The sequence below is a fragment of the Temnothorax curvispinosus genome, unplaced genomic scaffold (assembly GCF_003070985.1).
Source record: "Temnothorax curvispinosus isolate PA1 unplaced genomic scaffold, ASM307098v1 QBEX01001170.1, whole genome shotgun sequence".
In the NCBI taxonomy this organism is placed as follows: domain Eukaryota; kingdom Metazoa; phylum Arthropoda; class Insecta; order Hymenoptera; family Formicidae; genus Temnothorax; species Temnothorax curvispinosus.
The window spans coordinates 190,174-204,615 of record NW_020210950.1 but is presented as its reverse complement, the minus strand read 5'-3'; the positions used below and the strand labels follow the sequence as shown (position 1 = coordinate 204,615).

Genomic DNA, 14,442 nt, shown 5'->3' with positions numbered 1-14,442 from the left:
TATATGTATATTTGATATATACATATCTTGTTATTTTGAAGAAAATGATGAGAGTTAATAAGCAATTGAATATTTGTTTAATGCGTATTTAATGAATATTTATGTATCGTTTATTATACGAAATTCATACATGTTAAAAAAATTAATTTGTTATTTTCGTATATTTGTAATTGAATATGTGTTAACAATATTTTACAATTTTATTATAAATATCGCGCATTACTAAACTTAAAATTAGAAATGTCTTGTAAATTGGCAATGAGCAGGATATGATACTCGACATTACTTCAATCATTGTATGGACTGCCGACTGACACAATCCGAAATTAAATATCACACACATACACACAAAGTAATCCTAATTACTGTATTTTATTTTGAAGCTAAATAAATATGTCATTCGGAAATGTGCGTGAAATCGCTATGTACAACAGTGTCATTATATTTTTCGAAAATAGAAATATGAAATTGTGATTAGATAACTCGCTAAAAATAAAATTTATTTCGTGTAACATTGGCATAACAAAATAAAGTTACATTAACAGATCTGTAGATCTTATATCCCCTTAGTTTGCAACCAGAGACGAATAACTTTATCATAACTGTCATAACTGCTAATATAAACAATACTGTTGCAGATGTAAAAGAAAATGAAGGTTTTTAAATTGATACTATAATCACTTTGTATTATAATGCTAAAGAAAAAAAGATTTATTTTTGTACACAAATTTATATTATCATATAAATTAGTAAAAAATATAGGTGGTGAAAAAGCTTTAAAATGTATAATGCAAAACAGATCGTGGAAAATATTTCTAATCAAATATATTCTAATTTTTCAGTTCTGACAGTTTTGATCTGATACAACTGCAGCAACAATTTAAAAGTCTCCAAAATGTTGCATCTTTATCTAATTAAGTACATCTCCCAAATTTTTTTATATTTTATACTATATTGCCACTAAACTATCATCAGATTATGTGCGATTCGTAATTTGTAATAAATTCGCAAAAATTCGTCGTTCGTATGAACTTTCCACAATGTTCGCGATTTGTGATTTGTTGTTTGTGCAGTCTAGTTCTATTACGACACATAGATAACAGAAAATCCTAATAGACAAAATAAAGAAATAAATTATTCATTCTCAAAACTGTGTCTCAAAGAAACAAGTTTGTTTTAAGAAGAAATTGAATTTTACAAAGAACTCAATCAACTGAATTTAAATATAGAATGCTAACAGCTTTTTTATTTTCTTTACGTAATGGTAATACTAATTCTTTTTAAGTGCGAATAAAGATACAACCCATACACATTTGTACTTTAGTACTATTTTAATTTATCGAAAGTATTAGGGCAAAATTTTACCATCAAGAATCGGATATCTGGAACCGACACAAATTGATTTTATTCATGACGTTTCGCGGCTTTTGCTCTCGTTAAAAAAACCTGGAGAATCAACGGAATGTTTGAATGATAAACGAGTGCAAACTTGTCTATCTAGATTATTTACAAGTTTTGTACGAATGACGAACCGCACATAAGACGTTAATCTTAATTGAACAGTTTTGTTATTTACATAACCATCATCAATGGGCTATTATAATTGTGTACGCTCATTTTCTTGCAACTTAGATTAACAGTATCTTAATCGTGGCTCAGGTTCTACCAATATAATTGCCCCGTCTGTAATGCGCGTTACAAGTGCTGTTAAAACATCCTGATCGATGCTCTTTGACAGTTTATGATAAATCTGATTTTCCACAAAGCTTAGCTTTTTCTGTGATGATTGATAATTGTTGGTTTGCATAGTAAGAATATAAATAGCTTCTGCTACTAAAGGGTTTATTCTATCGCATAAATTATGTAATGCCTTTATCGCTTCTGCATTAATATTCAGTATATCACGAATCATCTGCAATAAATTTATTCGGTTATACAAGCTTAGAGCAAAATTTACGTTTAGAATATGTATGCATACTCACCACAACCTTTTTTTTCTCCGGAGAATGGTTGTTTAATATAGTAATGATCTCACCAGCATCGTTTCCGAAATCTTCTGGATTAAATACCAGATAACTGTCTGCATCTAAAATAGTACTGCTCGCACGTGCCAGTTTAGTAGCTAAACAATCCATTGTGGCATTTTCCTTTGCAAATAACAGAATGATCGAAGGTATCTTGGGTGTTCTCGATATCACTTCGTTTATTGCGGATGAAATATCATTCCAGATGTCTGATTCTTGATTACGAAATGTTGCCTTGATGTTTTCAATTGATTCGGTTAACAGTAAGGTAGGATTGCTTCTGGATTGTGTTTTTACTTCATTCTTACGTGGAGATAATGCCAAAAAACCCATCGCCATTACTATTATAAAAATGAGGAAATAAGAAAAGGTGCTCGTATTCTGTTTACTCTTTGATGAATCAGTGTTGTCTTTAGACCTCGACTTGTCCGAATAAATATATCTTTCCTGAATAAATGTTTCTTTCTCCGAATAAACATTTCTTTCCGGTTTCTCCGAATAAACATTTCTGTCCGGCTTTTCCGAATAAACATTTCTTTCTGGAGAAATAGTTCTAGAGCGATCTAGCGAATAATATAGAAGTGCCTCTTCATCTTCCTCGCTAGAACTTTCTGTCATTTGTTTGTCATAACTAGCGCTCTGACCTCCAGGTGATACTTCAGTCTCTGATAGGTTTGATCTATTTCGTCGTCTACGTCCTTGCCCCTCCATGTGTAAACTTTGAAAATTATTGTTCGTGGAATAGCTTTCCTTTGTATCTTTTTCTCTCAGAGACCTTCGACACTTAGGTGTACGTGGTACCACTTCAGGTAAACTACGATTCTGTAAAATAATAATGTATTGTCTGTATCATTAATAAATCAGAGACGGTCGTGCAATTTCGATAATTTGGAATAATTGGAATCAAATTAGTCTAATCTTGCAACGTCATTATAGAATGTTTGTCAAACTGTGTTATAAAGATAAACGCATATAAAAGTGACACATTTCAGTCAATATACTTTAAATATGCTAATAAAAAAAAAATAAAAAGTAAAAATACATTGTAGCATCTTGGAGAACTGTACATTATGTAATACATAAAGATATGGAAGGACATCAAAAGTTTGTTAGAAGATTTGAACAAAATATCGTGGTAGATTGATATCAACTGCATCTGCATCAAGCTCATGTTCTACTAGTAGAGACGCAGGCTGCATTCCGATATTCACGTCAGCACTGCAAATCTATATTTTATGTCACGTATACTATAGATTTTCAGTACTGAAAGTTGCTGACGGTGAATATCGGAATGCAGCCATAATCTAACAACGGATTGTCAATAGGAAGGATCTGTCCATTCCATAATCATTTAAATGGTTACAAAATAGCAAATTCTACTTGTCAGTTTCTGCAGTTAATCTGTCATCAACGTGCTAGCATTCTGTTATCAATCTGCTGATAAAATATATAACGCATAATAATAATATGCATAATATATAATGCATAATTTGAAAAATCTATTTTCAAACAGATTCGGCTATCAGGGACTACATAATCTACGTAACGTAAGAGAGAAAATTCTATATCCGTTTCGCCGAAGCGATATGACTCTTAACAATTCGAAAGTCGGTGAGCAGTAATCAAACCCAAAGACATACCTCGTGCATTCCGCAGCTGGTGATAGCCGGTGAGCTTATCTCTTATTTCTTATCGTTAAAGGACAACATAACCTCGTCGCAAATCGCAACAATCGGTCATAATAGCCACATCACGAAATTTGCCGCAGGGCGCAAACGGAGTCGAAAAACGCGTCGGAGTACTCGGAGTAGTGCCAACTTAAAAGTCTGCTCCTTTTAGCTTTGCACCTTTTATCTTTTCTCCTTTTCTCTTCACCGTGGTTCAGGAGAAAAGATAAACGGTGCAAAAAGTTCAGCTGAAAAGAACAGATCTCAAGGTAGCGCCAGACTGCGCGCGATTCGTGAAATCGTGATTCGAGTTCGGAGTTCGGCGCCTCGGCGGCATTCAGCGGCATTCAGCGCTAACTTCAGAACTGTCGCTAATTGCCCGATCGCCGCTCGATGATGTGAGTGCAGCGTGCAGCTGTCGTGACAACAACGTGAGACGCACGTTTTTCGGTGCCGGTTGCCGTCGTCGTCGCTGCTGCTACGAGATTCGCCGGCGTCGTCGGTCCTGGGGACGTCAATGGGCGTCCAGACGCGAACTCGAGAGCGCTATAAGGTGACAACATGTGCGTCGGCCCGCTGAAGAAGATATGCCATTGGGGACCGCTCTCCGCGCTCGGTACGTGACAGCCTGACAGCTGTGTCTCCTGTCGACAAACTTTGGCCTTTTCTCATTTCGCTGTCGCTCGATCGTTATCTCGTCGACGAAAACGCGATAGACCCGTCGATTGCATTCTAATCTAAGAATGACTGTTAACTTTTATTCCCGCTAACATAATCGGAAATGATTAACTTATCGAGTACTATTGTTCTGTAGATTGAATTATTAATTTTTTGTCCATTGACATGCGAAGAAAAATATCAATGAAATTGTATAAGAAAATGTGAAGAACTGACGAAGGGGATGGAAGTATAAACGAATACTGTCCAACTACTTGACAGAATGACGTTCAAAGAACCAGGAAAAATTATATATTTTATCCTCGTCGATTTAATCTTTCTTTCGATTATCAAGTGACAAAGAAAGATAATTCTATCCATATTAACGAAATAGTATTTGATAAGTTAATTGGAGTTTGATCCAAGTTATCCTAAAGTAGTATATGGCAGACATAAGTTTTCACTGACAATAATAGCGAGAGATTGCTTTATTAAAGAGTATACTTTAATGTAACGTTTTGTTGTATTTATATTAATTTTTTGTATGATTTTCTGCACATTTTTAACAAAATGGTCTACTGTACTTTTACTTGGTGTTTTCTTGGCATAAAATTCTGATGGCAATGAAATTATTTGCTGATTGCTTTTGTCACATTAATTTGTGTTGCAGCGACGATAAAGATAATCACGTTGATGACCATACACTGCAGCAGACAGTGGTGGCCGCCACAAGACAGTGTTCCAGCGGCTGCCAGTTTCTTGTTGTTTTTCACTCTCAGTGGATTGACTCTATTTCATTTCATCAGCGCAATTTTTGAAGGACCTGGATATCTTGCATTAAAATGGATGCCGGTAATATATTACACATTTACCACTGAATCTGTTTAAAGTAAATTCTTTCATTTCCAACCATTTCTCCTTTGCAAACGGCTGAAAATCTTTAAACTTAATTTCTCCTTCCGTTTTCTTTTCCATTATTTCATATTTATTATTTAATTAATAATAGGAAATTGAAAACGATAGATTTGTATGGTCCTGATTGGAAATTAGAGGGATTTGACTGTATTAATTTAATTTCATAATGAACAATATAATTTTTACCACCTAAATATTATTTATATGTTGTTAATATGTTTCCATTAATATGATTCACTTTCAGGAGAAAGCTTCAGATATGCAATATCTGCAATACTGTATCGTCTGCCAAGGTTATAAGGCACCGAGATCACATCACTGTAGGAAATGTAAGAGATTTAATATAATACAAACAATAAAGTATATAAGAATAATAAATATAGATATTATTTATTATGTTTTTAACTTGTAAATTTTTTAACAATAATTTAACGATGGATTTTGCTACGATCTTGCTTATCAATGTATTATATTATTATTATTGACAGAAAAAAATATTCTTTAACGTAGCAATTTATCATATGTAATGCAGCATTGTTGTATAATTTTCAAGCTCAATACATCAATTCTATTTTAATTCTTGTTTAATTCTTTTCTTATTTACTTTTCAGGTGATCGTTGTGTGATGAAAATGGACCATCATTGTCCATGGATAAATACATGCGTTGGACATTACAATCATGGGCATTTCACAGCATTTTTGGCAAGCGCAGTCGGTGGTTGTTGCGTCGCTTGCGTTATATTAATTTCCTGGGTAGCGACTGTGCTATCACTGAGGCCTTTGCCGTTTCCACCACCAACGGTTTATACACTGATATTAGTAGTATTTAGCATTGGTTTATCAATTGGCGTTGTACTTGCAGTAGGAATGTTACTATATTTTCAGGTAAATGTTCGTAATACTATTATGTTCAATTAATATGTTAATTTCATAATTCTTCAAATTGCATAGATATTAGCCATCGTGAGAAATCGAACGGAAATAGAAGATTGGATTCTGGAGAAATCCCGATATAGGCGAGATGACACAGATGCCAAATATGTACATCCATATTCAAAGGGATGGCGTTTTAATATTAGTCAAGTTCTTACATGGGACTGCACTCCTGTCGGCGATGGCATTACATGGCCCGTTATTGATGGCTGTGATCAATATACATTAACGGTAATTTTGTTCAAATAATACAAAATTTATAATAAATGTATAATAACTATCAATTAAAGAGTACATCTGATATAAGAATTTTATAATTGTTTGTTATACAATATTATTATACTCTTGAAAACTGTATTTATAATTACGTTAATTGTTATTTTACAGAGAGAACAGCTTGCACAAAAATTAGAGAAACAGAAAAGAGCACGCAAATATCGGATTATAAAAGCTGCATCAGGATCCAAGTTTCCAATTGGACACGGCTTTGGCGTATTTTTTCATCCGCTTTGTACCGATGAACCTCGCATCAAGTTAGATATAGATGATATTGTGATCGTAACACGTTGGAAAAAGTATGCATTCCGTATTTCTCATTAAATTTCTAAAAATGTATTTCTTTGGATAATTTTCTATTTGACGGAAAATTTTTTTATTTTTTGCAGATATTGGTTATTTGGGGAAAAAGAACGGAAGGAAGGAGAAGAGACGAAATCGAAACGTATAAGAGGATGGTTGCCGCGGCCCTGTGCGGTGGAAATAATAGAAAAATCTGTATGGTTTAGATAATTTATTCAAGAACGATTTATTAATTTTTTAACATTTGTATGACAATATTCGTGAAGATATGAGAAACTGTTTATAAAATAATTTCGCATTTTTTATAGTACATAAAAACTGAAGAACGCGTGTCATTTGTAATCGAGAAATATTGCATTGTTTATGCCTATTCGTGTTCAAATCGATATATTTTTCTTGTATTTACCTCACACTATAGATTAAGACATTTCTTATGTTACAACACTTTTGTATAAATAAGTAAAAATGTATATACACTTTTGCTTACTCAGATGTTCCAGTAAGTTCTTAGTGTAAAAATTTTGTTATGTAATATACATATACATATAATTATATACATACATATAATTTAATATAATTGAATACATATACATATAATTTAATAATTACATATAAACGTAATTAGTATGATAACGTGTAAATATGAACTATTTAATAGCAACAAATCTTATTTTGTGAAAAATAATATTCCAATTAAAAATATTTTGAATTATTAATATAAGTTTTTTTATCAACTTTTTATGAGAACAAAGGCGTGTCACAAGAATTTATATACATACGTTAGACGTTAGACAACAGGAAAAGCATTTGTAATGCGAAACAATATGCAAATAAATTGTTTGGTCTTGCGATGCCGATTACGAGGTAATCTGAAAGTATTTCTAGCGCATATACTACCGACGGCCTGAAAAGGCCGTGGAAAATCAATAGCACACAGTGTGAAAAGTCACATTGACTGAGTGAACTCGCTATGCATGTGTTAGAGCATGTGTAGGTATGTGTAATCCGCGCACGCTTTTGCATTATGCGCGCTCGTTCGAAGAGTTTAACACGCAATACAATTGCTCTGCATGACTGCAGAGCATTTTCTATTATTCTACTCATCCCTATCGAACGCAAATGTTATATATATATATAATAATAATCGGCGGACGAGTATATTATACACAAAGGGAAGTATTGCGTAAGGGTCAATGTTAACATTGACCTTTACGCAATACTTTCCTTTGTGTTACAATGTTACATCCTGATGTGTTGCAAGCCGCGAATTTACGTGCATAACAGCGTTATGCGTAACATTTAATAATCGACAGTGAAAGGATCGTATTAGCGACTCATGAAGTACGTAATCGAATGCAATATGCAACAACTCAATTTGCCGCGAATGCTTACAAATCGATAAATCGGTAAAGAAAACGAGATGTCACTATATATATTCCAAAACAAATATCTTGCGATATCAGGAGCTACCGTTGCTTTGTCAAAATATCTGTTGCCGTTCTTGAACTCCTTTTCATAATTTTATCTGTTATATTTAATCGATATAAATATGGATTCCTTTCATCCATTCACTTGAGAACTTAGAGTTTAATATTCATATATTCTCTTGCGAAATGTACTTTAAAAGCTATGCGAGAAAACGAGATATGTATTATAAATACAGAACGAAATTGCAATAGGTTTAACAGCGAGCAAATAATACCTAGTTGTCCGCGTGACAACAGTGATAATGAAGATTAAGTTTGTCGTATTTGATAAAAGGCAATGCAAATAGCGTGATGCATGCACATAAATGCCCAAGAGTGCACTACTTTAAACAAACGCATTTTTTATTTTGATTTGATATATTTTATATAGAACAAACAGTTTTTTATAAAAACATTTTATTCTAATTTAATGTTTAATAATTTTCTAGATCAATTATTCTTCCTTTTTAAAGAGAATATTAATAATCGCTTTAATATTATGCACTCTTATCTAATATTCAAAAATTAAAAAGCCGACGAATTGTAGGAGTTCAGCAATATAAATGTATGACTGAAATGCATTTTTAAATTTATTTGTATTGAATATTAGATACAGTATATTTTAAGCATATATGCACCTTTTAGTATATTTAAAGTTTCAAGATGGCAAGAAGACAAGGAGATAATTCTAAATTATCATGTAGTTGCGATGAATAACGGCGTTTTCCAGCAAGGAGATCAGCCTCATACTTGTTGAGAATAATGACAGCGTTACATCATGTATCGTTATGTGATACGTAAAAGGAAGTAACACATTTACGGCAGTATTTTTTGCTACGTGTAAAACTTGTAGGTATTCTCCTAAACGAACGAAGAGTGGAACCGGTTACAGGATCGACGAAGGAATCGAGTGAAAGTGAAGGATTAATTTAGCAAAAACGGAGTGCGCGGCTTTGTGATCCTATGGTGGGATCCCACCAACGTTTGGCTCGCCGGCAATTGATCGGGTACCGCAGTTTCTTACGTGCGGATCTGTCACGAGCACGAAATATCCTTTTATCCTTGCGCGATTGTTCGTGCAAACAGCTTATTGTTTCGAGTAAGTCTCTGCAGTTTATTCCGTTATCGCACGAAACGATTCAATTCACCGCTTGTGTGAAGAAGGCAAGGAAATGATTGCTTTCGATAATCTCCGATCGCTACATATTCATCTTCTTCAAATTTATCCTAAGTAGTATCTCATGAATTTCTCTGTGTTTTTAAATTAGGTTTGTGTATTCGAACTTTATTTATGAAACCAGACATGTAGCAAATTATTTATTAATTAGTCAACGTTTTAAATTTCGTGGACGATATTAACTTGATATTATTTATATAGCTATTTCTGTACATGAACTATTTGGTAATATTAATATATTATATTATTAGCTATTCCTGTGATATTAAATCGCGTGTGACATAAGCGCGGATAAATGATCAGCATAAATAAAAGACGTGATATAATTAAAACGGATTACTTAGAAGCTTTAGCTTTAGAAGCTAGAGAACATTATACATTCCACTCATCCTTTCCGTCAGGAACGATCAATATTAATGAAATTTTGTTGCATGTATCTTTCGCGTCGTCGAAACGAAGGAAGCGATCAAGATGCATCTCGTCGGACACATTACGGTTTTATTCGCATTCATCCTCTTCTCGTCGATTTCCGTCCTCGGGTTTCCGGATGGCGGGCCGGTGGATGCGTGCGTGAAGCCACGGCCTAATCAACCCTATCATGGCGAGGCGCGATCACAGCCCTTAAACACGAGCCCTTACAAGATACTGGCTTCGTCGTCGCAGTATGGACCAGGCTCGCAGGTCACAGGTGGGTCAAGCGCGTCTGGTGCTTATCTTGTATTATTAAGCACCATCTGGTGGTTCTGGGTTAATTTCTTATTACGCAAAATAAATGATGAAATTTTCATTAGAGAAATTTTCATTCATGAAGTCTAGAGCACTTCCGAGCGAGAGATAGCGATACAATAGACTAGAAAGTAATTTTATAAAGCTGTGGCGTACGCAAAGTCTTTAGGGTATACAAAGGATTTCATATCGTTTGAGCTAAAGTTAACGATAAGATAATAAGAACAATATATAGACTATACAGTATATGTATACTGGCGGCGAGAATCGAGAAGCCGTTGAAATTAAATATTATTTGATAATAATAAATGAGCGAAACGAGAAATAAATTAAGCATTATTCCGTAGAAAAAATTCATTATTTTTATTAGGATATATGTGCAAAAAAATATACATTTATAAACTTGTAAAAGTCGAAAAATTGGTTAAGTTGTGTAGCTGTGTTGGTGATGTATATTTGAAAGATCTCAATACGGACGGCTAACTTTATATAAAAAGAATTTACTTGAAATTTGTTTTAATTACAAATTATTAAGTTATTATTAAGCTACAATTATTAATGTTAGAAAATGCAAATATAAAGAGGCTTAGAAGATTAATAAATCAATTGAAATAAAAGAGGTTCAGAGCCACAACTAGATGCTCGTGTTGATGTATTTAATAAAAATTATTATTCACAAACGTTTCGGTTCTTTAGATACTTATCGATATATGTCTCGATTATATTAATATTTAAAGTGACAGTTTATAACATGTCTTACCATAAGGAACATTAAAATTCTTTTTATTATTGCTTTTATTTTTTAACATGTTTGTATGAAGGGAACTTGATTTACGCTTTATACGATTGCCTTGATTATATATACTGCGAATAATACGTTGTTGCGTGTTTATATAACTTTTAATTACAGTTTTCTTTTGTTTAAATTACACGGAAGATGTCTAAATATAGACAGAAACGTTAGTGAATAATAATTTTTACATCGACACGAACAGTTGTAATTCCGAGCCCCTTTTATTTCAATTGAGTTAGAAAATGTGTTGAATAGTTTTTAAAAGTAATTGTTCTTCAATTATTATGTAAGTTCAGATGGTCATTATTTCAAATATGTATGACATTGAGTAACCAATCAAGTTTTAACTCTTTTCTATTTTTATTTTTTAATATACATATATGCTCCTTTGATGATAGATTTCTTTTAAGTGTAATGTCTAATTTATTTCAATCTGTCTACTCATTGTAAGATAACAACAATTTAATTTTAGCAACTTTTCAAAAAGAAAAATGTTGCGAATATCTTGCGACAATTAAAAATACAAAATTCTAAGATTGTGTATAAAAAAGTGAAATATGTAATTATTTTATAAAAGAAAACACACACACACAATTGTAATGCAGAGTCGATTTCTTTTTCTCTGTTCCTCTTTCTATTGCCATTTCTCGCTTAGAACTCCAACTCACAATCAGTGCAATTCTATGCGAATATTATTATTATATATAAATTAATATATAATCTAGTTCGTCTCATTTTTATCACGACAGCATGCATTTTACCCGACACGAGATAATTGGACCCATCAAAATCACAACTGTGAAACATATGTTAAATGTCCGTAACGATTCTATTGGCTTCGTTGAACACATCTGCGCTCGTGGAACAATGGCGAATTAGGCCGACAAGAGGGATAAACGTGCCTGTGATCGTTTTCGAGCGTGCAAACAGTTTCCATACGTGGGTCACGCGTGATTGAACGTAGATATGTCATTCATCCGCGAAGGAAGGTTGAAACGAAAGTCTAAGAACTGCGTAGTTGTGAAATGACATGTCAATATAAGACTGTGAAAACTCGTGCAGATCAAATGCGTGTCAACTAATGCCCGCAATATCACAATGCGGATATCTCGCAGACAAAAATTAAATTTTGTTCTTTTCTTTTAACGTCTTCTTCAAATAACTTCAAACAAGATAAATGTAACGCGCGATTTTAGAAAAACAATCGGAAAAAATGATTTTAAAAAACGCATAAATATAGATATTTAAAAAACGTAATTTAATTTGTCTAGAAAATTGCAATGAGTTTATCTAGTGCAATATTATAACAAGTTTTATAAAACAATTCTCTACTTTGTGCATGTCTCATTATTTGCAAATAAAAGATATAACAGCAGATCCTCTTCTAAAAAGGAGATGTGAAGTTTATTGTTGCCGCTTTTCCGCGATGCCGATTGGTTCTCTTGCTGCGCTTACTTCATTTGCAGCTGTCATTGTATATTTTGACAGTTGTGTGTATCAAGGAGTTAATAATGTAATAGTAATAGCATAATGTTAAAGCTAAATAGCGCGCGCGAAGCGCGCGTCTGTAGTGTCTAGTATTAATAAAATTAATATGCAAGATAAATTAACTGCTAAGATTAAGTTCAAATTTTTCGAAGTTTAACGAGACGTTTCATCGAACGTTACGAAAGTCATAAGACTCAAATATATAAATTTAATAAACTTGAGATGTGCTTAATTTTTTTTCATATATATTATATTTCACATTTAAATGTTATGTATTTTATTATATTTTTTATTCCATTATAATCGTTACTCTATATTTGATAACACGATATACATTCCAAATGTAAAATTCTCACTCGTTATTCCCGCACATGTTTTCCGCTTGTTGTTTTCCATTTATTCTTCTGAAATTAATGTAACTTAATTCGTTTTTTATTGTTCTATTGCGCTATCTGATAACCAATTCGATACTATAGGATTGCACAGCGTAAAAGTTCAAATGTTTTCAAACAGTGGATTTTATATATATAGTTACGGTATCAATAATATTAATAATATAATCCTTTCAGCAATTTTTTGGGGCTCGTCTCTCTTCTTCATAGTTTATATCTAGTTTATTCGTGATAACATTCGTTTCAAATCCCCTGATGGATATAAATAGCGAATACTGCTATGTTCGACTACCTGCTATTTCTTTTATATGAAATCATTTTGCCGATATTGCGATAGATTCGCGCGCGATTGCCCTGACCACGCCACGGCAAAGTGCGCTATATCATCTCAGATACAGATATACACCGCGGTGATAAGAGACAGACTGAATTTTATCCGATTGAATAATGTCCATCTTCATTGGATCTCGTCTATTTTTCAGTCACCATTGTGGGTGCCTCGTTTAAGGGATTCTTCCTGCAGGCACGTGATACCGGTACAAACGAATGGATCGGATCCTGGGCTCGTACGCCGAACACGAATATACATTCCGAGTGCAGTGCCGTGACGCACGCGGATCCGCGCGATAAGGAGCAGGCTACCTTCATCTGGAACGCACCGGCAAACGCACGCGGCAGCGTTTACTTCACGTGAGTGCCACATTCTCAACGGAAATCCTGTGGGAAATATCCATTCTCATGCATTAACGATGGAGTGTAGGAAGGACGATTCTGAGAGTTATCGCAAATTGCGACCATTGAGACCTTCATTGTCTATATAATTATCAAGGGTTCCTTGGAAGATGTGACTTCGATGAGATATACGATATTACATGCTATAAATACATATACATTTATGGCTGAAATGGTTGCTTAAGAATTACGCAATAAAATTTCCCGTAAATTCATACCTTGATTGCATATTCACGACAATTGTGAGCATATAATTTATTGTAATCATATAGTTTATTGTGACCATATAGTATGCATTTTATGCAACACATACAGCTCAAATTCCAATAATTACGATTAAATCATTATTCTTGATCGAAGAGTATCTCGACTTTCTCATTTTTATTAAGAATTTTTTGTTTTAGAAAAACATGGAATTTTTAATCACGAGATTAATTTTGAAAAATCAAAAATTGTGTTTATATTGTTTTTATAAAAGATAAATAATACTTGCGCATATAGTTCTCTATATAAATACAAATAAGTTTAAAATATCATCAAAATAAGTCAACATGTTCAGAACCGGTTTTTTACATAAAAATGATTCACAAATATGGTAATCAATTATGTCACGTTATTATAACTATGACCTATAATAATTTCATAGTTATTAATAAGAATATTAAAATATTTGTTTTCATATTTGTTTCATATTTTAAAATTCTTTTTTCGCATAGATATGTATTTTACATTTACAATGCATCTAGACAAAGCAAATTTAATAACAATAAAGTGAGCACAGTTTAATTGTGAGTTCAGCTTCAATAAAAAATGTTTCTGTTAAATTTTTTAGAGAATTAATTCTGTATATATATATATATATATATATATATATATATATATATATATATAT

General features: G+C 32.9%; 3 protein-coding genes across 3 annotated transcripts in view; 2 read left to right on the top strand and 1 right to left on the bottom strand.

Annotated features, from left to right (window-relative positions):
* Positions 1 to 766: 766 nt before the first annotated feature.
* On the bottom strand, positions 767 to 3,910 carry LOC112460615. Its single transcript, XM_025025400.1, has 3 exons — positions 3,665 to 3,910; positions 1,983 to 2,846; positions 767 to 1,912 (listed from the first exon to the last, which is right to left on the bottom strand). The coding sequence occupies exons 1-3, from the start codon at positions 3,671 to 3,673 to the stop codon at positions 1,634 to 1,636; spliced, it is 1,152 nt and encodes a 383-aa protein (XP_024881168.1). The 5' UTR covers positions 3,674 to 3,910; the 3' UTR covers positions 767 to 1,633.
* A 71-nt stretch (positions 3,911 to 3,981) lies between these two features.
* LOC112460625 (palmitoyltransferase ZDHHC6) lies at positions 3,982 to 7,328 on the top strand. Its single transcript, XM_025025410.1, has 7 exons — positions 3,982 to 4,307; positions 5,019 to 5,200; positions 5,508 to 5,592; positions 5,875 to 6,149; positions 6,216 to 6,428; positions 6,585 to 6,772; positions 6,863 to 7,328. Exons 1-7 carry the CDS (start codon positions 4,253 to 4,255, stop codon positions 6,984 to 6,986), a joined length of 1,122 nt encoding a protein of 373 aa, XP_024881178.1. The 5' UTR covers positions 3,982 to 4,252; the 3' UTR covers positions 6,987 to 7,328.
* Positions 7,329 to 9,098: 1,770 nt separating this feature from the next.
* Positions 9,099 to 14,442, top strand: part of LOC112460640 (putative defense protein 3) — a 6,896-nt gene continuing 1,552 nt past the window's right edge. Inside the window, exons 1-3 of the mRNA XM_025025431.1 lie at positions 9,099 to 9,341; positions 9,879 to 10,107; positions 13,301 to 13,508. Of these exons, the coding sequence (XP_024881199.1) occupies positions 9,891 to 10,107; positions 13,301 to 13,508 (425 nt within the window). The 5' untranslated portion in view covers positions 9,099 to 9,341; positions 9,879 to 9,890. The remainder of the gene's footprint in view (positions 9,342 to 9,878; positions 10,108 to 13,300; positions 13,509 to 14,442) is intronic.

Excerpts from the sequence above, each read along its gene's own strand:
- LOC112460615 (XM_025025400.1), bottom strand. Across the intron at positions 1,913-1,982 it reads CGGAGAAAAAAAAGGTTGTG|ATGATTCGTGATATACTGAA; the intron begins GTGAGTATGCAT and ends AATTTATTGCAG.
- LOC112460625 (XM_025025410.1), top strand. The coding sequence starts at position 4,253 with ATGTGCGTCGGCCCGCTGAAGAAGATATGCCATTGGGGACCGCTCTCC. Across the intron at positions 6,150-6,215 it reads GAATGTTACTATATTTTCAG|ATATTAGCCATCGTGAGAAA; the intron begins GTAAATGTTCGT and ends CAAATTGCATAG. Across the intron at positions 6,429-6,584 it reads GTGATCAATATACATTAACG|AGAGAACAGCTTGCACAAAA; the intron begins GTAATTTTGTTC and ends GTTATTTTACAG.